This window comes from Lissotriton vulgaris, chromosome 5 (assembly GCF_964263255.1).
Source record: "Lissotriton vulgaris chromosome 5, aLisVul1.2, whole genome shotgun sequence".
Taxonomy (NCBI): domain Eukaryota; kingdom Metazoa; phylum Chordata; class Amphibia; order Caudata; family Salamandridae; genus Lissotriton; species Lissotriton vulgaris.
Window position 1 is genome coordinate 1035414755 of NC_141693.1, and position 25441 is coordinate 1035440195.

The window sequence follows — 25441 nt, forward strand, 5'->3', positions numbered from 1 at the left end:
CTTGGGCCATACAAGTGAGTTATTACAATCATAAAACCACCGGAGAAAAAATAAAAATTAGATAATGACAAACAATACAATCGTATTTCTACATTTGATACACTATAAAAATATTGGCTGGCAATTATCATAAAATCAGATAAAATACAAATATACATTTCATTTAAAATTACTGGTTAAGAAGAAGAATCTAATGGATGGAGCAAATGTCCTCATCGTGTAAACATCCATAGACTTATCAGAAGAGGGCACAATTATAGTTCTCTGCTTGATCACTTCAAAAAGCCCCTGCGTTTACACCACATTCCATTCAGGAAGCGCGAAACATAAAAAACAATGGGGGGATGTGTATCGTGTTTTAATATCATATAGGCCTGGAGACAGTGCCTAAACCCTAGGTTTCTGCATATTGGGGCTAACCATCGTTTGCGAGGTAGAGAATATGCAGGACAGATGAAAAACACGTGAATTTCAGACTCTACCTTGTATTTGCACGCCTGACATTCTTCCTTCTTCTCTTTGTCCCATTTACTGGTAAACGACATGAGTGGAAGTGTCCCCATTCTAAATTGAACATAGACTTTCCTAGCCAGGGGAGGATGGATCACGTCCAAAAACTCTTCCTTCCTATATTCAGCCTTTATTTGAAGAAACTCTAGTGTCAACCGGCCGCTGGTTGATCTTTCTTGGAGGATTGTCAATTTATAGTGTCTGTAGAGCCGCACAAGGTCTGCCCTAGTTATTAGTGGGCAGGATAGTTCAGGTGTTTTCCAAAGGTCTTGCCTTCCTATCTTATTACTCAAGTCCCTTATATGGTTAAGCCACAGGATTTTCTTGTTAGTTAAACGGTGTAGGACCTCTCTAAGTTTGGCTCTATAGCAGGCCAGCTCTGGTGTTGCCCAGAGCCTACGCCAGAATGTGATAGGCCTTAGGGCGATCTCCTCATCGATGGGTAACAAGCCCAAGTCCAAGCGGAAGGGTACTAGTAGGAAGGCCGACTATTCGTCTCATGAAGTTATGTTCTATTTTCATGAGATTAGAGGGCCTACAGTGACCCCATAATTCAGCCCCATATAGGGTAGCCCCCCTGGCCGGAGCTTTGTATATTTGAATAACAGGGGCAGCTGGCTTGAATGTAACAGTTCCATGCATTCTCAAAATCCCCCCCGCTGTCTGTGATAATTTCAAGCTTGCCTTAGCCAGTTGGGTGTCCCACTCCAGGTGTTCTGTTAGTGTAATGCCTAAATACTCAAACGTCCTCACTCTATCAAAGGATGTGCCATCTAAGGATGGATTTGGACAGGTGGTTTTGGGGGGATTGAAGATCATAAATTTGGTCTTGGTTAGATTGATCTCCAAGCCCCTGAGTTTACAAAAATCAGCAAAGCCATCCAAGGTGCGTTGTATGCCCGTTGCTGTTTTAGACAACAACAGAGTGTCGTCCGCGAACATCAACGCAGGCACCCTCCCCGAAAATAGCCTTGGTGCATCACTATCATTGAAACCAGTTAGGTGCTCAATGAGCCCATTAATATAAAGGCAGAATAGTGTAGGGGCAAGGACACACCCCTGGCGAACTCCCTTTTTGACAGGGAAGCGCACAGAGAGTTCCCTGTGTTTTCCACATCTTACTTGAGCATAAGTCCCCGTATGTAGCCTCACTAGCACGTCCCAAAAGGTAAGGTGGGATCCCAAGGTCGCACAATCCTCTCCATAGTTTTTTAGTGGAAACTAAGTCGAAGGCGGACTTCAGGTAGACAAAAATGAGATAGAGGCTGCCACCCTCTATACTCACCATCTTCCAGTAAAGCAGCTGAAGTCTAAATAACTGGTTGACGGTTGATGTACTCGACCTGAAGCCTGCCTGATAAGGACTTAGTATCTCCATATTCTCTATCTAGCCCTGCATTCTATCCAAGATGACCCGTCCTATAATTTCTGGGATGTATCTATTAGGCTGATAGGCCTATAGTTTGAGGGCAGGAGAGGGCAACCTTTTTTGTAGATGGGGACTATCTCTGCCCCACGCCAGGTATCCGGCGGATCCATGCCCTTTAAGATGGCATTAAAGAGGGCACACAGATATGGGGCCCAAATTTTCAGTTCCGTCCGATAAAGATCCCCAGGTAGCTTATCTAGACCTGGTGCTTTATTGGGTTGCAATTTATCAATAGCACATTGTACTTCACCCAATGTTATCTCCCAAGCACCCTCCAATCGATTCTCATGGAAGGGCTTCGGGGAGACAGCAGGATTACCCTCTTCGATGGAACCATCATATAGTGCCCCAAAGTGTGCTTTCCAAACTGAAGATGCTATGTTCAGTTCTAGTGCGGGTTGCCCTTCCGTTTCCCCCGAACCTACTATTGTCCAAAATGTCTTCAGATCTTTATCATTAAGGGCAGTCCTAAGGTCATCCCACTTTTCTGCTTCCCAGTTTTTCTTTTCTGTTTCAGTAATTAACTTATACTTTGCCCTACACTGCTTACTTTCTGACCAGTCCTTTGCCTTCACTGCTTTTAACAAGTCCAGTTTGGCTTTGCGGCAACTTGCATTAAACCAGGGATGCTTATAATTATAGTTTGCCCTTGGCTTTCCCACAGGGTAAAATGCATCGAGGAGTTTTATTATTAGTTGCTCATTAATTTTTAGGGGCCTGTCCTGTTCCCCTAACTGGAAATCAACTCCTCCTACCTCCCCCATTTCAATTAATAGTGGTAGAGCCTGGTTATATATATTGGCCAGTTTAAATTGAGATTTCTAATATGGCACCACCTCAATCTCCGCCTGTTGTTCGAGAGTATGAGTGTATTTTGCTCCCTATTAGTCGCTGGTAGGGGGTTAGATAGGCCCAGACTCCCTGCTTTCATAGTCATAACTAGTGCATTTTGATCGCTGTCTAGCCTCTGATGGACCTGGAAGTCGAGGACCCTGTCCCAAGTTCTAGTCTCAACCAGGATATAATCAAACAGCGAGTTCTGGCCCTCTCTATTGAACGTAAACTGGCCCGGTCTGTCTGATTTGGTCCTCCCATTACATACCCTCAGTGATACCTCAGTGATAGTGTCAGGGTAAGGGAGTTTAGTTGCAAGACCAGCGGCGACCAGTCTTTAACTGGTGGAATCTGTAGATCGGGTAACGACCAATACTGGTCCTCCTCCGTAGGCCCATCTGAAGTTGGGTCAACAAGAGGCTCGAACTTGCAATTGAAATTGCCTCCCACTATCAATACAACTGCTGGATTCAGGGCTGGCATAAAATGTCCCAGGCCATTTCCATACCGGTCTAGAGTAAACATTAAGTAGAGCCAGGGCTTTAAGTGGGCCGGGTCTCAAGGGGTCTGAGCACCGGCAGTTTTTTTCTGGGGGCCTCGAAACGGGTCTCTATGGGCTCTGTTTTGAGCCCTGACACAGGCAGCCCGTTTTTTTTCCCGGACTGCAATGATCGCTGTTTGCTGTCACTGCAGTCCGGAAAAAAGTGCCATGGCTCAAAACAAAGCCTGATAGAGACCTGTTTTGTAACTGCACCAGGCACATGGATGTGCGCTGCTCACACTGCTCACTTCTCAGTAGTAGAGAAGTTACAGCATGACGTCATGCCAGGGGAGCGTTGTGGGGGAAGGGAAATCCTTTAAGAGTCATTTTCTTTCTGGATTTCCCTTCTCTTTCTGAAACTCAGGAGCAGCAACATTGTGGTAGGGTCATCAAGGATTTAATTGGAAGTTTTGTCAATATTATATACAAGTTATAGTTGCAGCTTATTTATCTTCTGCAAGTAATAACCATTGACAAAGCCAATATTACTTACTTATTGTAGGTATGATGGTACTTGTATCAAATATCTGGATGCAATGACGGAAATAGCCAATTACAAGTTGGGCGGCACACAATGCTAAGCACAGATTTTTTGCGCAAGTGATTTAAAGCCACGCCCCTAATTACACTGGCCACGCCCCTTTGGGAGACCCCCCAGTTTTTTCATCCCACTTAAAGCCCTGAGTAGGGCTATTTGTGCCTTTGTGGCAAGTGTTAAAAGGACACATTGCACATCATCAGTGTTGGATAAAATCTGCTCAGCTTTAACGGCGAGGTGTGTGCCCACCCAAATACTTAGGCCAACCGAAGGTCTCCCCCTGCCTTTCATTGCAGCCAAAATATTAAAAGAAGCAAAACCTGCTCTCTGGTATTCGTTCCGGGCCCAAGTCACCTGGAACAGGCAGACATCGTAATTGTCCACAAAATATCCCCTGTCTGGACAGGGCAGCTTGTTCTTCATACGGCCAGATTCCAGGACAAAATTCTAATATTATTGCCCAGTACTCTGGCTGTCTGCTGTACCACTTTGCCCCTGTCACCTGGAGCTAAAAAATCATCAGGAAAGAGTCCCCCAGGATTGCCATCTACCACAGCCAGTTCTTCAGGTGGAGCCATCTGGCCTACTAGTAGTGATACATCCGTGGCTCCCCTTTCCTGTGTAGTAGTTGATGGAAGATCACAAGGTGGGCCGTCGTCCACGCAACTCAGCCCTACTGAGTGCGGCCCACAGCTTCCCTCTGGCTCTGAGTCTGGCACAAAACGTCCCCATCATGGCCGACACTGGTTTCAGCAATGGCCTCGAGGTGAATAGCAACTATCCCATTAAAATTCTCTATTGAGACCAAATCATTGCCCAACTTCACAGGATGATCTGGAACCACAACTTCCTGTTGCCTTTGAGGTTCTGTGGCTTGGGATAAGGAAGTGGATACCCCACATTGAATTGCATTAGGCTTATTCCTCACCCTGATGGGTCATATACAGACTTTATCAGTCAGTCCATTAGAGGGTTTTTCACTCACCGATTCCCTGGTTTGCATCAACGTCTGATTAGGTGCCACAAATTCCTCGCCAACAAAAGGCGAGCCTAACCGTTGGGCCTTAGGAATTAGATGATGACTACTGGTGGTTAGTCAATCTACCTGATCTAGGACACTAAATCTGTTACTAACAGGGAAGCCAACAGGTAGATTGGTATCGTATGTGCAACGCCCGTTGAATGCACTTCCTATCTGCACTCTTGGGTCCCATCTTTCCCAATTTTCCTTTGACCTGCCCCCTTCCTCTGAAGATAACTGAGAGGGAATGGCAGGATAAAAATAGGTTAAGGGGAGGGACTGTATCTGGGTTAATGACCGTGTCAGGTACCAATGACATATATGTTCTACCACCCGCCTGTTCCTAAAATGAATCAAGATACAATCACCCTCAATATCTTTCTTCCTTTGCCCCACCCAGTTGACTCTACGGGCAAACAAGATTTCACTGTATCCCGGCGGTGGGAGTGGCCTGTTAGTATTTAACCAATGGGTACATTTATTTTTGAGGTCAGAGTACGACTCCTCTTTACCATAATCCAAAGCAGGGACCCCAGCTAGTACTACAACATACAGGATTGATGCAGGTGGTAAATCTATACTCAGCAGGCTTGGCTTCATTACACCATGACTCAGAGTACTCCTGTGGGGGGCATGACTTTTCTCTTTTCTCTCGGGTTCGGGCACCAAACCACCCCGCCCAACAATCGGTATCACTAAGTTCATATTCTCAGTAATTTCTACCCCCGTGTGACACACTCCCAGAGTTCAGATAGTAGGGGCCTCAACATTCCCACTACAAGAAGGTAAAGGTAAATTAGACGAAAGTGGAAAAGATGAGCTAGAGGGTGCGGAAGGAATACACAATACATTTGCTGTTGTTTCAAAAAAGCCAACTCCCCCCCCCCGTTGGGTTAATGTTATTAGCGTGATTAGGTGCAGACAAAGATTCAAAGTGCAAAAGTCTTTCCTCTAATGAAGAGAGTCTTTCCAGGAGAGGTAGGAATGATTTAGTAAGTAGAGCTTCCATTCTAGCCCAAAAATCCGCTCCAATTTGGGACAAATGGGCATCACCCGATTTTGGAACAGTCATACCCTCCAAAGGAGACGATGAGCAGGTTTCAGGTATTGTTAACACTTCTGAGGTTTCCGTTGTTCCGGACCTCATGGATTTTTGAATTTTAGCATTTTTATTTCTGTGGGGACCTCCACCCCGGATTCTCTTTGTTGCCGGTTCTCGCAATTGAACTGCCACATGTGTAGAGGAATTACAGACAGACCTCGTTAAAGCTCGTGGAAATACACTAATAGCAGGCTCTTTATTTGCAGGATCGGTATGCAAGATCGTGGTTGTAGATTCCGAAGAAAAGGAAGTGTTTACTGGATTCACTAGATCCTGCGATAACTGGTTAGCGCTTCCTGCAGAAGCAGAGAGATCAATAACGGAGACTAAAGTTTGCTCGGGTGACCTTGCTTACGTTAACCAGCCCAAAGATGAGCCTTTAGATAGCATAGGGTCCAGGGATTAACGCCGGTCAGTAAGTTGAATTTCATGCTCCACTACTGATGTAGCTCTAATTAGAAACTGGTCCAGTGACCCCACCACTGACCCACCCGTAGTTGTATTCCTCCCAATTCCTCCTCTGGTAGACATCACGATTTTATAACCCAACCTAGAACTAATCCAAACTTTAGGAACGCCAGATGAGGAAGATAACACAGGTTTACAAACAGTCTTGTAAACACTAACCTTAGGGTGCAAGGTTCAGACGGGGGTGGCCCGGCCCGTCCTCTACCGTTCTTGTACGGGCTCAAACGGGCCCGACACGGGAGCCCGGTATCCCGATTACTACAGGGCTCCTGGCGCTGATGGTCGCGATGGCGGTGTGCGCGCCGCGGGTGCTACCAGTCCCTGTAGTTGTGGCAGGCGAGCGGGACAATGGCAGCAATGCAGGTGAGCAAGGCAGGGTAGTGTTTAGTACAGGGCATTCAGTCTGTGCACTGTTATAATACAGGTGACGCAGCCAGTGGTATAATTTGTCCAGGGTGTTCTACAGTAGGTTCCCAGGAGATAACCGGCGCTTAGTGAGGAATACAGAGAAAGCCCTTATCAATATCACACAGGCAGTGTAATATTACACACTTGTACCCTCCTATTTCAGCTATACAGGCCACACCAGGCCCCACACTGTGAAGCAGGCAATGCTGGGCGTCTCTCCCAGGTCTTCAGGGTGCTGATGGCGGGGGTGATACCACTGTCGCAGCAGAACAGTGGACTGGAGGCAATTAGGCAAGTGCACCGCTCATTATGGGGCTCATGCGCACAATAGAGCGGGTGCGGGTAGCGCAAGTCCCAGGGGGAGACCCACACGCCGGGCCGAAGATGCCGAAGCCGCCCCTCCTCCGTCTTCAACCGCCACCCCAGGGATCAGGCGATCTCACAGGAAAGTCTCACCTGTGGATCCAAGCAAGGAGCAGGCCGATCAGCCGGATCTCAGCAACGAGGCACCCGGAGGGGGACAATCACTGCACACCACCCATCGCCTGCAGCCCGCCGATCGCGGCCTCTGCCCTCCAGCATTTACGCGTCCTCTCCCATTCGCGCTCACTCCGACTCGGCAATGTAGGAAGTGGGGCTGTGCGCACAAACGCTGCGCAGGCCGAGCGTTGGCAGCTCTGTTCTCATGGGCGGTGCAATTACCCAAGGTCAGAGTTACTCCTCTCAAAGGCGAGAGTAACTTCCATTTCAGGGTGGTAATAGAAAGAGAACATTCTGTGGAGAGTGTAGGAAAAATGGCTTGTCCCGTGGAATACATATATTTTACTTGGAGAAAAAAAACAATGAGTGCAAATGTATACATGCTAAGTAGGTTCACATGTGAGAAAGTATATTTGTCAATGCTTGTAGCATGTGTGCACTGGATCGCAGATGTACTGGTTGAATTCTTTGTGAATTCCCAAAAACTGGGATTGTACATCCAAGCATAGTGTAAACCTATGAGAGTAGATTTACATATTTCTGTGAGAATTGAGCTTGATAGGCCTCATTCTGAGTTCTCCTGTAATTCTGATGGGACCGAAAGCGGGTGTCACTGGGACAATCAGAATTATAAGACCCGCAGGAACAATGCTTGTCTGCTGTGTTTCATTCAGGCATTTCAGCTTATCAAAGCAGTTAAAATGTAAGCGTAAAATACCAGGGAGAACTGAGCAATAACCAGGGGAATCTGGTGTGGAATTACCGAATCCCAGCAGTACCTAATTTCTAAGGATACTTTAGATGGTACATAATTCCACAGAGAGTTATGGATATCCCCAGAACTGGTGATTCTGGGTTGGCGGGATTACTCATAGGGATAATGGGAATCACTTAATGAAGCTCAACAGCATAGGGCAAAATTATGGTGCCCCTCTGCAAAACGTGAAGAGGGGACTGTTAGTATCCCTTATCTCAGAGGTATTCATTGGCTTTGGGTGGAAAAGGAGCCCCATGAAGGGCTGAAGCACAACCCGCTGCAGGGGTGTGCGGTATACCCCAATGAAGCCCCAAGTGGCTTTTTTTTTCCAAATATATGCATGGGGAATCTTTGCCTTATTCTGTTACAGCTCATTGGCAACACAAATTCTGGGAAGGGCTTTCTAATTTTACTGAGTTACTTAAAATAATGTGATGTGGGCTCGTAAGGCCTGTTTTAGAAAGATTTGCACAACAATATGGGCAGTGCAGTCTTTATAGGTAAGGCAGCTGAGAGCCATAGTGCTAAGGCATCTTTCTACCTTAAGTACCTGGTGGATGTCCTTCAGGGAGGAGTGCCCTTCATTATATTGTTCTGATCAGGTACCCCGCAGTTCAAAAGGTAATATGTCCCCTAGCTCTAACTAGGCTAACATCAGAGAGTGAAACTGCAGCACCGTTCAACGACCAATCCAAAATCTCCTCTACTAATTTAATTAAAATTGCCACAAACACAATGCACTCTATAGTAAAGCAACAGAATTCCGGGAACTAATTACACTCAACACTACTTATCATAGGAGACGTTAAATTATTGGGCTCATGACATGTCTGGCCATAATACAAAGGAATTTCTCAAACTTCTGTCTAGCTTGAACTTTTTTTCACAAAACTGAGATCACCATACATGCCAAAGGTCATACACTAGATCATCTATGGTCAAGAATCTTGAAATCGGGGGCGTGGCCAGGCGCCGAAGTAAATGGCCGCCTGAATCCCTAGCTCCGCCGGGACCGCCAGTGTCCCCTTCAAAATCCGCACGAAATCCTGGCTGGGAGGCTCTCTGAAGGCAGCCCCCAGCTCCCTCAGGTCGAGTGACTCCTCGGTGCGGATCCCGGGCCGGGCGGACCCTCGGAGGCTCCGTAAAACGGCCGCGAGTGACAGCGGCGACCCTACATCTCACCCCTGGAGCCCGGGAGCGGCCGCCTCTGCCACCTGAGGTCCCTGCTATCGGCCTGCCGCGGCCCGCGGCTGAGAGGCGCGAGGGCGGGGGGCGTGGCCTCCGCACCGGCGCGAACACATCGAGGCGCCGGGGTCGGCTGGCAGGGCGGCCAGCGAGACCCCTCGGACCCAGGGGGACTTGAGGACTCATGTGAACACCTACCCAAGCGGTAAGGGGGGCCGCCGCACACAGCGTTGCTGCCACAGGGAGTGAGGGAAAAACGACCGGCCTTTGCTGCTCACAGCCTTCCAGGGAGCAGCTGCCCCTGAGCGCTACACTCAGACACCCCCTGGGGGCCGGACACGTACCCACGGCTGTTGAAGAGGCGGGTCCCGGGACATGGGCGACAGGTGAACCGGCTGGGAGTGATAGCGGACCTGGGAAGCCTCAGATCACGACGGACAGCCTCGGGGCACACCCCTGGAAGCGGGTCCCGTGCTGTTATAGCGCCTGGGCGGTGGTTGCAGTGAGATAGAGTCTCTGTCTCTGGGTGAGCTCAGTTGGAGCCCGGGAGCTGATCTGAACTGGCTGCGGCCCGGAAGAAGGTGGGCGACGGACCGTCTGACCCCAGGGGCACCAGATCAATCATGAGACCTAAAGGGGGTGTAGTGTCCCAAACAAATAAACTGGATCAATATACAGTGCCTAAGACTCAGACGCAGTCCGGTGGTGAGACGAGGGAAGTCACGGGGAAGGCGGAACCCTCACTAACGTCCATCATGGCGGCAATCCAGACCCTCGGCACTAACCTTGAAACGAAGATGGACAAGATCACGATCGAAGTGAATCTGCTCCGCACCGACTTGGGGAAGACCACGGACCGCTCGAAAACCAACGAGGTGGACATTAAGGCCCTCCAGGAGTCGGAAAAAAAGCTCGAAAGCAGGGTCAGTGAGCTTGTCCACCAACACCGACAGATGGCACTTCGGCTCGATGACCAGGAAGGTAGGGCTCGAAGGAGCAACATACGCGTGGTGGGCGTAGAGGAAGAACTGGAGGGTGACAGCACAGAGCTATTTCTCGAGGACCCGATACTCCGTCACCTTAAACCCAAGAGGCTTTCTAAGATATTTACTGTTGAGCGGGCCCACCGGGCCCCGATTCCGAAACCCAAGCCTGGAGCCCCACCGCGCACAATTATCGCCAAAATTCTTAATTACAGAGACCGGGATGCGATACTACAGGCTGCCAGACAACACGGGGACCTGCAATACGAGGGGTCCATAGTACGTTTTTTCCCGGACTTTACGCTCCAAGTGCAGCAGGAGCGGCGCTCTTTCCAGGGGGTCAAGGCGGCGCTCCGTGACCGTGGAGTTCGATACATGATGTCCTTTCCCGCAAAACTAAAGATTATACATGAGGGCAAGTCCCATTTCTTCACCTCGCCAGCGACGGTACAGGAGTGGATTGATGCAACGTTGGCAGTGGCCCACCCTCTTCAAAATGGCGGACAGTGGAGAGACACTGGGCACCCCTCTCCGGGATCAGCGACGGGGGGAGCTGAGGCTGGGGGGCAGAGTCAACGATCCTGGCGTTCGAGGTCAAACAGTCCCCGTTGGGACTCACCCGGAGGAAACACAGCGAGATGAAGCGGCACGCACAGGACTCGGAAGGAGCCGGACAGTAATGTATAAAGTGTGATTGTCTGTGTGCCTGGACGCTCCAGAGGGACAGAGTGAGGCCTGCCCATGGACTGAGGGCCGGGCTCCCCTATAGTACTCGCACACCCATGGCCTGAGGGACTGAGGGACCTGGGACGCTGCGGGAGGGCGGCCGGGACGGAGCTGGCCACGTAAATCCCGAGTTAGAAGTTCCTCGGTGTCTCACCGGGGTAGGGTAGGGCGACAGGCGCTCTGCTAATTGGGGTGGTGGGTAGTTTGAAACCCACAGAGCAGGGGGCAGGGAGGGAGGGGTTTGTTTTTGCAGAGGTGGGCGGGATGGTGGGGGTCCCGACAGGGAGGAGAACAAGGGAACTGTCGGATGTTCGGGTTACTGTTTGCTCTGTTAGAGCCTTTGGGGGGAGGGAGGGGCTAGTGGATTCTACAACTGTAATGCTATACACCGCTTGCCCGAATTGCTCATGTTGGGGGGGATGTTGGGGGGGTGGGGGTGTTGAAGAAGTTTCACGGTCACGAGTAATCCGCACTGTCAGGTACGGATCTGGCACCAAAGTACAGGCGAACAAGGCCTCGCTAAAGTGGAGTCAATTGTCTAGCAGATCCTTGATCAACTGCACTGCATACACCAACCAAGAGGGAACCGGGGAGGGGTGGAGAGTTGGGGGTCCTTTCCGTTCCCACGGAAGATGTAGCCGGATAGTCAGCCGCAGCGCCAGGGTGGTGGGACGTGGCACCCTACACAATAACGGCTATGGCTAGGAGGTGGGAAAAGAGTCTTAAAGTCCTTAGCTGGAATGTAAACGGGTTAGGAGACAAACTCAAACGCACCATTGTCCTACAGTTCATCAAACGACACCAGCCGGACGTGGTACTAGTTCAAGAAACTCATCTGCTGGGGAACACTTGTCAGGCCTTAAACAGGTGGGGATACACTCTAGCAGCTCACTCCGGCTTTACCTCCGGCTCCCGTGGGGTGGGGATCCTCCTGCGTCGCTCACTGCCCCTCCAAATAGACCTCACTTAATCTGACCCACAGGGACGCTTCACAGCCATGTCTGGTCGATGGGAGGGCCGCACACTTAACCTACTTTCGGTCTACATCCCGCCAGGCCTCCAGACTCAGGCCTTCACGGACCTGGGCGCACTGCTCCTCTCCCTTCCTGATGGCCTATTGGTGCTAGGTGGGGACTTTAACGCAGTGGTGTCAGGGACCCTAGATCGGCAGCCCCCTAGAGATCTGCCCCAGGGACAGGGGTGGCTGCCGAACTTCCTCGAGGCCTTCGGGCTCACAGACGTTTGGCGCCTGCTCCATCCTGCAGTCAGAGACTTTACATTCTTCTCCGGGTCGCATCATTCCTTTTCGCGCTTAGATTACATCCTTACTGTGCTACAACATGACATGACATTACGGGAGGCAACACTTTTGCCCAGGGGCATCTCAGATCATTCACCGGTCCTAACACACGTGACAATCGGAAACAGTTGTGAGGGCTGCGTAGCGCCAATACCTGCATGGCAGTTAAACCACGAGGGCACCAGGAAGGGCATATCAGACTCCATCACACAGTACTTTGATAATAATGTGGGATCAGTTGACTCCCCCGTCACTTTGTGGGAAGCGTTTAAACCAGTGATCAGGGGGGAGGCGCTCTCAACCATCTCGATTAGACGGAAGGAGCAACGCAGACAGGTCGCAACACTTGAGGCAGATCTCGTAGACCTGCAAAGGGAGGCGCTAGACACTGGGACTAGGGAAGTTAGTCACAACTTGCAGTTGAAAACAGCGGAATACAGAGCACTGGTTACCCAAGAAGCTCAAACTATGGCCCGGCACAAGATGGGCAGACTCTATGATCAAGGCGACAAAGCCGGGAAGCTTATAGCCTGGCTTGAAAAAAAACAGCAGGCCAGTAGGGTGGTGCCGGAAATACGCACTGAGTCAGGGGTCGTACTCACAGAACCTCGGGAGATAGTGAGAGAGTTTGCTAGACATTACCAAAGGGTTTACCGGCGAGAATCAGATCGCCCGGAGGAGGACTCTATAGACCTCCTAACCGATATTCGGATGCCTTCCTTATCGGATGATGATCGGAAGGCCTTAGATAGCCCGCTTACCGAGGCCGAACTACAACGTGCAATAGGAGACCTCCGCCCTGGGAAGGCTCTAGGCCCCAACGGCCTTCCCATAGAGCTTTACAAGCTTAAACCCGATGTCACCAGTAAGTACCTAAAACCCATGTTCGACGAGAGTAAGGAGAAAGGGGTGTTGCCTCGTGATCAGCGCATAGCGACCATAGTGGCGATACCGAAGGAGGGGAAACCCCCAGACTTATGTGCTTCATATAGGCCGATCTCGCTCCTCAACGCGGAGCCCAAAATACTGGCCAAAACACTCGCTAATAGCCTCCAGCCGATGCTTCCCACGTTGGTCCACCCTGACCAATCGGGATTCATGCCCCACCGCAACACGGCTCTCAACATCAGACGGTTACATGGCGTTCTGGGACAGTGCCACAGGCTGCGGGAGGATGCAGTGGTGGTCTCTCTGGACGCCACCATGGCGTTCGACACCCTAGAGTGGCCATATATGTTCGCAGTCCTGTGCAAGCTGGGCTTTGGTCCTCAATTTATAGCATGGGTGCGACTCCTATATGCAGAACCCCTGGCGCAGGTACGTGTAAACAAGGTATCTGAGGTTTTCACACTCGAGAGAGGGACTAGACAGGGTTGCCCCCTCTCCCCTCTTCTCTTCGCCCTGTCCCTTGAGCCGCTGGCAGCCTGGATACGACAGGACGTTTACTTGAAAGGCATAGTCTGGGCGGAAGGGTGGGAGGACAAAATATCCCTCTACGCCGACGACATCCTCTTGTACCTATGTAGACCGCGCAGGTCGATAATGGCAGCCCTTGATATATTTGCGAGCTTCGGTCGCAACTCTGGCTTCCGGGTCAACTGGAGCAAATCATATCTCTACGTCCTGCATGGTGACCCCCCGAGGCTCCCTGACACATGCCCTATCACGGTAGCAGAGGACGGATTCAAGTACCTGGGTGTGCACATAACCACAAACAAAACCCTACTACACGATCTAAACCTCAAACCGCCGTTAAGTCGGCTCCAAAGGGACGCCAAATCCTGGCAGCACTTACCACTGTCTCTACTGGGCCGGGCAGCCCTATTTAAGATGCTAGCGCTGCCGCGCTTCCTCTATGCGCTACAAAACTATCCAGACCTAGTCCCTAACACATATTTTGCAGCAATAGAGGCGGCACAGCGCGACCTCCTCTGGGCCGGGTCACCCAGAATTGCGCTGACCAAACTGACGCTGGGGTGGTATGATGGCGGTATAGCCCTCCCAGACATTCGCAAGTATTACTGGTCAGCCCACCTCTCAGCAATCAACCAGGGGACGTACGGCGCGGGGAACGATCCCGCCTACGGTATGGACAGATGGTTGCTTCCCGGGGGGAACTATGAGATAGCACTCTACTCTAAGCGGGGTGCACGCCAACTCACTGGACCCACACTACATGCGGTACAGGTGTGGCACGCTGCCCAGAAGAAGCTCGGATGGTCAGGAGTCCTCACCATGGCCACACCACTTTGGGCCTCAGAACAACTCGGCAACCTCGGACGTACTAAGGGCTTCCGCGAATGGGACCTGATAGGAATCTCCCAAATCAAGGATATCTGGGGCCCCAAAGGGATCCACGCGTTCGCCCACCTACGGGACACATACGAGTTGGCGCAAACTGAATACTATCGATACTTACAGGTGAGACACTCCTTACAGGCAAATATCCCACCAGAGACTCCACTACCACAATCCTCCCCACTTGAGGATAGGATACTCGATGGGCACATGACAGAACACGCCATATCACTCACATACAAAAAACTAATTAATCACCCCCCTGACATGCTCCTACCCCTTAGAGAGAAATGGGTTGCTGATGGGCTTGAGATAGACGAGGAGGAATGGATGTATGCCTTGGCCTCACCGCGTGAGGTAGCGATATCGGCCCGCCTGCGACTAATCCAACTGAAGGTACTCCATAGAGTGTATGTCTCCTGTACAAGGTTACACCTCATGGGGAGGGCTGATACTGTACTCTACAGGAGGGGATGTGGTGGCACGGGTACCTTTTTCCACGTGTTGTGGGGCTGCCCCAAGATTCAACGGTATTGGAGAAGGGTGGTGCAGTGTATGCAGGAGGTATGGGAGGTGGAAATTCGCCCAGAGGCAAAGAGGTGTCTTCTTAATATCTGGGAGCCAACGGACCTGTCACCGAAAGGGAGGCTCTGGGTTATGCTCGGACAAATGGTAGCAAAAAGGAACATTGCCAGACTCTGGGGCAGTCCGGATCCACCTAAACTAACAGATTGGCATAGCGATATGGACTGGTGTATGCTACAGGAAAAGACTGTGTATGTGGCGAGGGGGTGTCCCCGAAAATGGGTGGAAGTATGGTCCAACTGGAACGATTATAGGGGGGGTATCTGCGAGCCTCCGTCTACCACGCAGGCGCGCGCAGAAGATCTGTAAGAATCCTAACGACCTTGTGGTTCCAGGTGCTTAGAGCTGGGAAGTACAATTGCATCGCCTGTGCAGAGGTGAACTTACCGTGCTCAACGAGATGACCGTGTGGGGAGGTGGGGGGTTTGTTCGATTGTTGGGGTTCATTTTACGAAAATCAGACCTACACTATCCTTCTCTGAACAGTGTGACACCTGCACTTTACCACGCCGCCGTGCCCCCGGGATGAGGGCTTTGGGCTGTGTAATATCTGAAGCAATGCACGTGTTACGTACTGCGTGGCCAGCCCGAGGGGTTGTAGGCTGGAATCTGTGTACCATGGACGATCAAAATAAAGGTCTAAAAAAAAAAAAAAAAAAAAGAATCTTGAAATCACTCCCTATCACTGATCAGACCACCAAGTTATCAAATTAACTATTCAAAAAGCTAAACCAAAGTTTATTTCATTAAAGAAACAAGTACACTTGATATTGGAATGAAATCAGCCCCAAAACATTTATAGAAACCTTAGATAGTACACCCTATCAGGAATATTCATCGATGAAGGAACAAAGTAAAGGTTTCCACAGTTGGAATCAAGTTGCTTCTGACTTACTCACCCCGGCCACATTTGAATTCAATACCTTTGGTAGAAAATGAGGTCCCTGGTTCAATGACTGTATTAAAAATTCCAAAATTATACTACGTCAAGCTGAACATGAACGCAAAACTTGATTTTAAAATAGCCATGAAGAATTATGAACAAACTATTAAACAGGACAAACAATACTACTACTCCAACAAAATCACTTCTTCCTGTAATCCCCCAAAAACATCTTCCAAATTATAAAGGAGATGTCAGACAACACTCCCTTAAGAGGTAATCGCTTCTCAGTCACTCTGAGTTACCTATTAAAAATGCGCTTCATAGAAAATATTATCCTCATAAGATCTGAAATGGGAAAACAAAATTTTCTCTTAGGCTCAACAGAATCTGATCAAACAATACCAAGATGTTCACGCTTTACACCTATGTCCCCTCAAGACCTTGGTTCGGCTTTCTCCCAGCTGAACTATGGAGCCCCATCTGGACCGTAACATATAGACTTTCATAAATAAATACACATCAGCACTATAAGTCTGTTAAAATCGCTTCTCAATTCTTCATTAGAATTGAGGTCTTTACATCCTTTTAAATTAGCCACTGTCACTCCCATACTAAAAAAAAAAAGGAGCTGGCCCTTCAGCTATGAAAAAGTTCTGAATGATACATGCATTACCAGCAGCAACCATGTTGGTTGTGAACTACATTTCAAAACAGCTACGCTTGTTACCATATCTTTTGGGAAAAGGCAGACAGGATTCAAGCTGGAGCTGGCCCAAAGCATTGAGTTAGTTCTCCTTGCTGTACAAGATGACTTGAAAATGGAATCTGATCTAGGTAAAACTGATTCACCGGATTTATCAGCCACATTTGATAACATGGACCACTGTATTCTATACACATGCCTCAGATGCATGGCTATTGAATGTACCACCCTAAAATGCTTTCATACCTTTTTAAATGACCAGTCTCAATCTGTCATGTCACCTCCCCAATACAGCTGAAAAGGTCCCACTAAAGTATGAGGTTTATAAGGATATGTGCTTCTGCCCCATCTGTTTAAATATATACGTGAGCTGTCTTGCAAAGACACAGCAATGGGTTTAAAAGTATACATGTACACAGACAATATCCAAATACTAGTTTGACTATGTGGATCCATAAGCTCTAAACTAGGCTTCCAACTAGAATCTAGAATTGGATGGGTTGTAACTGGCTGACGCCAAATGGTATCAATACCAAAGTTCTTGTGCTTAATGGCAATCAAAATCTTTGGCTTGACACATACAGGCCTCTTTAAATGGATAATTTCTCTTTACTTGTGGCCACAACAAAGAGCTATTCCAACTCCCTCCTACGTAGGAGCCGCTGCATACCTGTTCCAGAAGCTACAGGTTAATTAAATAATGACACAAGCGGTCCTTAGAACTAGATCTAGGCTCTTCTCTCTCAGCACCATTAGCTCCCTAGAAAGGAGTGTGGACAATGTTCTATCCTCTGAATTCTTAAATGATCCCTTTATAGGCATGCTCTTGCCTTTATTAGCAGACAATTTAAAAGATTGCCCCTGCCTAGAACTCTATGTTCTGCCACAGAAAACCTGTTAACTGGTCCAAATTGAATAAAGTGAGTCGGGGTGGGAAAGTTTTTCTCTTTGCTCTTCTTAACATTGTAACCTCCTACCCAACAAACGTTGTGCCATAACTGATAAAAAGACAAACTCCATGAGGTAAGGACTCGTCTTTATTCACTACTCCTCTCTCCACCAGTAGTATGTTACTGCAGTAGTAAGAACAGTAGAAAGAATCCCACACTCAACATTCGAAGGTAGCCTCCAGGGATAAAGGAATGTACCAACTGGGAACAGGGGAGGGAAGGAGGAACATACCATAATGTAGTCACATCATATTAGTGTCAATAGGATAGAAAGTAAGGAAATACATGTTAGGGAGAAATACATGTTGTAACACATCTTCCCCCTTAACGACAATTCAACAAAATTATTAAAACTTGATAAAGTCCTTATGCCATCTTGGAGTCTTGCGGGTTCTTTGACTGGTACGTGGGTTGTTTGAGTGTTGCTCATGGGACTCTATGGAGGGTTTACAACCAGGGGACTGGTTGTTTGTATGTTGTGATGTAGATAAACAGTCCATACTCCACAATTGGTCATTGTCCAAAATGACTGTGTTGTTTCTCACAGATGTTATACGCATGGGCTTAGAATATTTAGTTTCAGGATTGCTTCTTCTAGGGTTCTTAACGCAAACCCAGTCTCCCACTTTCCATTTTGGGATCTTGGTTCCATATTTGGTATCATAGTGAGTTTTATATTCATTTTGGTGAGTGCGTATTTTGTCTCTGGAAGCATGCATGTCATTCGTGATTTGGGATCCCCCTCCTAACCAGTTCGGAAAAAATTTGGTACAGGGTTTCCTTTCTCTTAACGCAGAGAAAGGGGAGACGCCAGTAACTGAATTTGGAGTGGTGTGATAGGCCCACAACATCTCTTGTAAATCTTGTTCTGTGGACATTTTGTTAACAACAGCTAATTGTATGCAACCTTTGACCATACGGTTCATTCTTTCTGCAAGACCGTTGGCCCTGGGACAATATAAGGGTGTTCTCAATTAAGATATATTAAGTTTATTAAGGAATTCTGTCATAGTATGAGAGATAAATTGGACCCCATTATCAGTGATTATGGATGCAGGTATGCCTTCTTATGACAAATGTATCTTTAAGAAAATTGAATAACAGACACAGTTGTTATCTGGTAGACCATTTTGACCACTGTCCAATGTGAATGGTAGTCTACTAAGACTAGGGCAAATTGTTTCACCATCCCTTTGAAGTTGAAGGGGCCCATAATATCTAATGCAATCTTTTCCCACAATTTATCTGGCACAGATATAGGGGAGATGGGAGTTTTCCTGGTTATTTTAGACTTGTCACTGCTAGCATATGTTAAGCAATTCTTCACTTTGGTTTCCACCATCGAATCCATATTAGGGAACCAGTATAGTTCACATAGCCTAGCTTTGGTAAGGCTTCTGCCTAAGTGACCCTCATGAACAAGATCAATTATTCTGGTCCTAAGAGCTTCAGGTGGAACTATTTTGTTGTTTCTAAATAAAATCCCTTGATCCACATTAAGTTTGAAACGTATCTCCCAGAATTTCTTTATGTCTGTACCCAAATGGTCAGGGGAATTTGGCCAACCATGTATGGTGAAGGAAGCGAGTTGTGTCATAGTGTCATCTGTGTCCATGTAATCTAGCCACTCTTGAGAGGTGATGGTTGAGAGATTGAGTTGGAATATGGGTTAATCATAGGTTTCAAAATGTTCCTCTTTTTGAATGGGACTTCTGGCAAGAAAATCTGCTGTATCCCAGGAACATATTTCACCCTAAAACAGAAACCTTCCAATCCCAGAATCCATTTAGCTATACGAGGAGTGTTACAATCATTATTTTTCGGATTAAACATAAAGATCAGAGGTTTGTGGTCTGTACGTACACAAAATTGGATGCCCCAAAGAAAGAATTTAAAATGTTTCACACCCCAAAAACAGGCTAATGCCTCTCTTTCCACCACTGAATAGTTCATTTTGGCTTTAGTAAGGGTTCGTGAGGCGAACGCAACAATCCTTTCTTTGCCATCAATAACTTGTGAAAGGGTAGCCCCCAGACCTTTTCCGGAAGCGTCAGTGGTGAGAATAGTTTCACGGTTGTGCTCAAAGTTACACAAGTACTGGCTGAGATTATGCATTCTTTTATTCTTGAAAAGGACATTTGATGTTCATCTGACAATTGGAACTGAGTGCTCTTTTTCGTGAGTTCTCTGAGGGTGCTAGTTAATTCAGCAAAATGATTGACATATTTTGCCATATACTCTGCCAATCCTAAGAAGGATTTGAGTTCCTCTTTGTTGGTAGGTGATGGGCATATCTCACTGCTTCGATTAGGCACTGTTTCGGTTTGAATCCTTCCGTAGAAATACAATGTCCTAAGTATTCTACAGATTTGACACCTAGTTGGCATTTCTCTTTCTTAAGTGTAAGTCCTGCATCTTTAAATTTAGAAAGAACATGTCTCAGAATGGCACCATAGATTAGAACATCATCTTGGAAGCAAAGTGTCTTGAGTACCTTTTCCAAGATACGTTGCATAATTTTCTGAAATGCCGCTGCCGCGGAGGCTAACCCGAATGGCATGCGGCAGAACATGTAGATTCCCATAGGTGTTGTGAATGCGGTGAGTCTTCTGGATTCAGGGTGTAGCTCCACCTGATGGTATGCCATGGAGAGATCCAGAACACTGAAATGAGTGGCTTCCCCCATAGTGCTTAACATTTCATGGATGCGGTGGAGAGGGTGCCTTTCCACTAATATGCTGTTATTTAAGTCCCGTAAATCGATGCACATCCTGATGTCTTGGCTATGGTTTTTGTTAGCGATGACAATGGGGGCCACCCACTCAGAGCAATCTATAGGCTGTATGATGTCTAACTTTTCCAATCTGGACAGTTCTTTTCTTAAGGGTTCCCACATAAGGTGGGTAATAGGTCAGGCCTTGTGAACTACAGGACTTGCATTATGTTTTAACTGGATTTTGTGTTGAAAGTTTTTTAGTAACCCTAAATTCTCTGAGAATACTTCTGGAAATTCATTGACAATATGCTCGCTGTTGTTTGAGAGATTCACAGCCAAGACCTGTTCTGGATTGTTGGGGTCCAGCTTAATTCCCAACTCCTTTTGATGCTGCCAACCTAATAAGTTGGAACCATTCTCCACAACATATATTTGTCCTACAGTAGAACAGTCTTTAAAGGAAATAATAGATTTGAACATTCCTTTCATAGGTATGGGATCTCTATTGTAACCAAAAGGAGTTATGTCTGCCTTATACAGTTTATCATGTTCTTTCCCTAAATGGATTTGAAGTCAGAAAAGTTCACAAGGGTGAAGGGAGAACAAGAGTCTGCAAACATTTTAACACTCTTACCATCAATGCGAACATCACATTCAGGATATTTTTGTTGGTCATTAACTCCTGTTTCATTAATTTGTAAAATAATTTTCTTAACTTGAGCTTTATCCTCACTGAACTTACTGCCCCCGGTTTTCCTTGGAAAGCAACCACAAACTCTTGCTAGGTGTCCCTCTCTTCTTTATTCATCAGTCCTCTCTCCACCAGTAGTCTGTTACTGCAGTAGTAAGAACAATAGAAAGAATCCCACACTCAACATTCTAAGGTAGCCTCCAGGGGGAAAGGAATGTAATAACTGGGAACAGGTGAGGGAAGGAGGAACATGCCATAATGTAGTTACATCATATAAGTGTCAATAGGATAGAAAGAAAGGAAATACATGTTAGGGAGAAATACATGTTGTAACAATAACTAATCTCATTCACTTTGTACAACTGTTGAAAACAGGGCCACTTTGTTCGAGTCTTTGAGATTTTTAATAAGCAAGCCACTGTTACGTGACTCCGCACCAAGAAACCACTGGTGGGTCTGCGCTTTGCAAGTAAATGCAAAATAATATAACGTAAATCAATTCTGGGGTGGTTTCTTCGCGAGGGGGAGTTGCACACCGCTCGCTGCGGTAAATGTGGAAAATAAAATGGCAATGACATTTTTCATTGCCAATTTATTTTTCACGTTTAGCGCCCAGCAGCATCCTGCCGGCATAAATGGGGCCATGTCCTCCTCTGCTGCAGATTGGCAGCATATAGAACTGGAGGAGCAAGATGGACCCCCCAATGTATTTATGTCAGTTTGGCCAGCAGTGACATGCACACTTTGCAGCTCTTCACTCAGCTGTCTTGGTTAGCTGGGTTGAGACCAAGCACAGGCCTAAAAGGCCTGAAGGAGCATCCAGCCAGGATGCTTCATCCAATCCTGGTGCTGCTCTCATGCTCATGAGAATAGTGCCAGGATTGGTTAGTGGAATTTCCTGAAAGCTGGAGACCGCGGAGCCGACAGAAGAGGGACTGAGGAAGACGTTGGACGTGCAGCAGGCAAGGTAAGTGACTTTATCTTTTATTATGTGCCACTCACTGTGCGTGCATGCACGGTCCCACCCACCCACCCATTTAGTTGCCTGCCCACCCCACTTGTTCATATATGTGTCAGCCGCCTCTGTAAAACATATTGCTTTCTCACAGACTTGTGGAAACTTACCACCAGGGTCCGCAGGCATAGAGTTCCTGCAGGTGCTCGGGGATCCAAAGCAGCAACTAAATCCCATACTTTTATTTTCCTAGGAGAAAAGGCACATAACAGTGATTGTTAAAAATATATATACTGGATGGATTGGCGCAATTTACAAACCATGAATAAGAATACACATTTGTTAGGCTGCACTGGCTCATTAAAAATAAAGTGAACTATTGTGCCCAAATCGCATGAAAAAACAGGTTTTTTGAACAGAAAATAATGTGGGTAAATGTGTTCAAGTTCAACTAATGTCTTCTGAGAGAGAGGTCAATATAAATCTGTGTAGATTGCTTAAATCAGTGAATAGTTTCTAACACTGTCTCTGCTGCATACACATTCAGAATGTTTCCACAATTCACTGAATTAGAAGAGCTTCGAACTATCAGTTTGCCTAGTTATTTATTTTGGTCATCATCGTGCTCTCCAGAACGATAGAGAGAGCAGCAAAGAATGGCATAAATTAATTTCTTTACAAACATATGATGATAGCTTGATTATACACCTAAGCAATAGCATGCTTTCTGAAGGAATATCAGTGCTACCTAAATAAAATATGCATGTTTAATCTATATTGTTCTACCCAAATTAAACAACAGGTGTGGCAAGGCCATCCTGAACACCGATAAATTCATATATTGCAGAAAAAGCACCAACGCACACACTCTGCTGGTTCTGTTAAATCCTTGACAATATCTGTAGTCAATATTCAGATGAGTGTGGTCCCTCTGTTTATTTGTTGACAAATTTCCATGCATTACATGTGCAATTCCACCACAGAGGCTGCAACACGCGTTTTGTCTGCAGGACTTTTTCAAGGCTAAAGAGATGTCAGACTACCACAAGTCACAAACCAAGACCATAGGTGAATCCGTCACACATTGGGATTCCTTTGTAACAGCAAAGTGGTGTACAATGTTTGCTCACCAATCGTAACACCAAGCGAAATTGTGTCTATTGCCAATCCGGCTAGTAAGGCACATCAACAAAGGGTTACCACACAAAATAAGCCAGCTTGAAAGTAAGATTTACGAAAGAACCGTGATAAGCCTGCTTTTCACCGTTAACGGTTCACTAATGGCAAGTGTGAGTGTTTAGGTGGCTGGGTGCTGTCACCGTATGAGCACCACTAAAAGGACTGCCACATTTTCCACATTCAGGACTCTTGTAAATGGTTTTTCAAGCACTAGTACGATTAGTACTCCTGAAACAATTTTAAAAATTGATGAGCAAGCATTTAGCTTAGCCACATTTTGTTATTTGTTTTTCAATGCCATATATTGTCACACACGCTGACAGCTGGGTATTAGTCAAGCGCATTCATATCTTATTTGCTGGTTAGGCGTGTGCAGATCTGGGCCAAAGTCACAGTCTCACTGAGGACCATATCTAAGTTTGAAATATCTGGCTAACTGGAACTTGAATGAGTACACATTAAGTAAGATTGGCCAGGTTTGAAAAGAGCACGCAATGTGCATAGCATCCTTTATTATATATGCGAATCAGCAAAAAACAAGGTACGCGCTTGCCTTTAATTGCTGTTGTGAGAGGAAGTCCTTTTGAAGGGATGGATAACTGCTACTCATGGCTAGAGGTTACGGGTACCACACTCTTCTTGCCCAGTCCTTGATCCTGGTTGTTCTTGATCTTTATCAGAAGGGGAGGCAGGAGAAACAGAGGTGGGAAGGCATAGAGGAGTCTTGAGCGCCAATCCAACCGAAAGGAATTGCCTAACTAAATCTACCTTGGGAAGTTCAATGCGCAAAAAGATCAAGCCAGGGTTATCTGGAATGTTGGAAAATGTACTGTGCCACCTCGGAGTGCAGCCACCATTTGGGATCCACTGGGCAATTTCAGCTGAGTCTCGCCACTCTGGTGTTTGAAGATCTTGCCAGGTGATGCGCGATCAGGGAGATGCCCTGATGATTTAACCACTTCAAGAGGCGCAGCGCCTTACTCTGCCCCCAAAGCACCAAACTGATCTCAACTGGCCTACCCAAGCAGTCGGCAGTGTTCAGATCCGATCAATTGGAGTACTTGCTGCATCTTGTCTGTCTTTGATAAGGCGTTGTAGGTTGAGCTAAATGCCATCTGGGACAGCTAGCAAAATCGCCAACACCAGGTACCACAGCACATAGGAATATCTCCGCAGGAGGCAGCTAGTTCAATCAACTGGTGAAGATCTGTACATCTGACTTTTTGTGGAAGGCTGTTGTGGGAGGTAGGGAGGGTCCCTCAGAGTAGGCCTGTGCGGCCCGATATGCACCTATTTACTGCAGGAAAATATCCTGTGTTTGCCCAGGTGCCAAACTGTGTGTCCGTGAGGGCTCCTGTGCTATTTGTCCTGGGTGAAGAACTTCCAAGATGATCGTTCTTGAGAATGGCCATGAAAGCATATCTGCATCCTCGACCAGGATCGGCCTTCTTCTTCTGTTGATGTTCTGTGATGTAAAATTTGCCTTCACAGTTGCAAAAGGCTTTCGGATTCATCTATACACACTTGTCGCATTAAAATGAAACAAAGTGTGCATGAAAATGAAACATGTCCGGAGCCGAGACAGACCTCATGGGGGTCCTTCTCCAAACTCTGCTTGTTGCAATCCTTACACAGTTTGAACCCTTTGGCTTTCAGAGGGGACATGTTCCTTGCACATTTGAAAAATAATTGGGAACTGTCTCTGTCAAAACCGGACAGATGAGGGAACGGGCTCTACATCTGTGGTGAAAAGCATGGAATGAAAAGAGACCATGTGGAGGTGGTAGCTTTGTATGGGCCCTGACGTCACATTTGTTGGGTGAGATGGAGCTACCTACCAACACGTGAGGGAGTTGCTATGAAAATCTTCCCGATTCAGTCTGGCATCTGTGTTATTCCCATATGAGGAATCTGTTGTTAGAAGTGGGGGGGTGGGATTTTTGATCTCTTATCTGATCACTCTAGATCTAAATCCCTGCTCAGGTCGACTGAATCTTTGTTGCCTGTCATTGAGTAAACAGGTAATCCACTACCAGGTTAATAAGCCCAATAATTGCACGACGCTGAAGAACCACTTACCACAGATCAGTTTTAAAGTTTTATTGTAAGGCCAAAGTTAGCTGAAGTTATAAACATCTCAATATCAGGTTCAAAAGGTATACCGGCATCAATAGAAACATGAATTCTCTGAATGAT

The 25441-nt window shown here is 47.1% G+C and overlaps 1 protein-coding gene across 2 annotated transcripts in view; it reads right to left on the minus strand.

Annotated features, from left to right (window-relative positions):
- BTRC (beta-transducin repeat containing E3 ubiquitin protein ligase) overlaps positions 1–25441 on the minus strand; it is a 1268207-nt gene that overhangs the window by 63795 nt on the left and 1178971 nt on the right. For both annotated transcript variants that reach the window (XM_086922668.1, XM_086922669.1), the window contains one exon: positions 22237–22315. In XM_086922668.1, coding sequence (XP_086778794.1) covers positions 22237–22315 — 79 coding nt within the window. The remainder of the gene's footprint in view (positions 1–22236; positions 22316–25441) is intronic.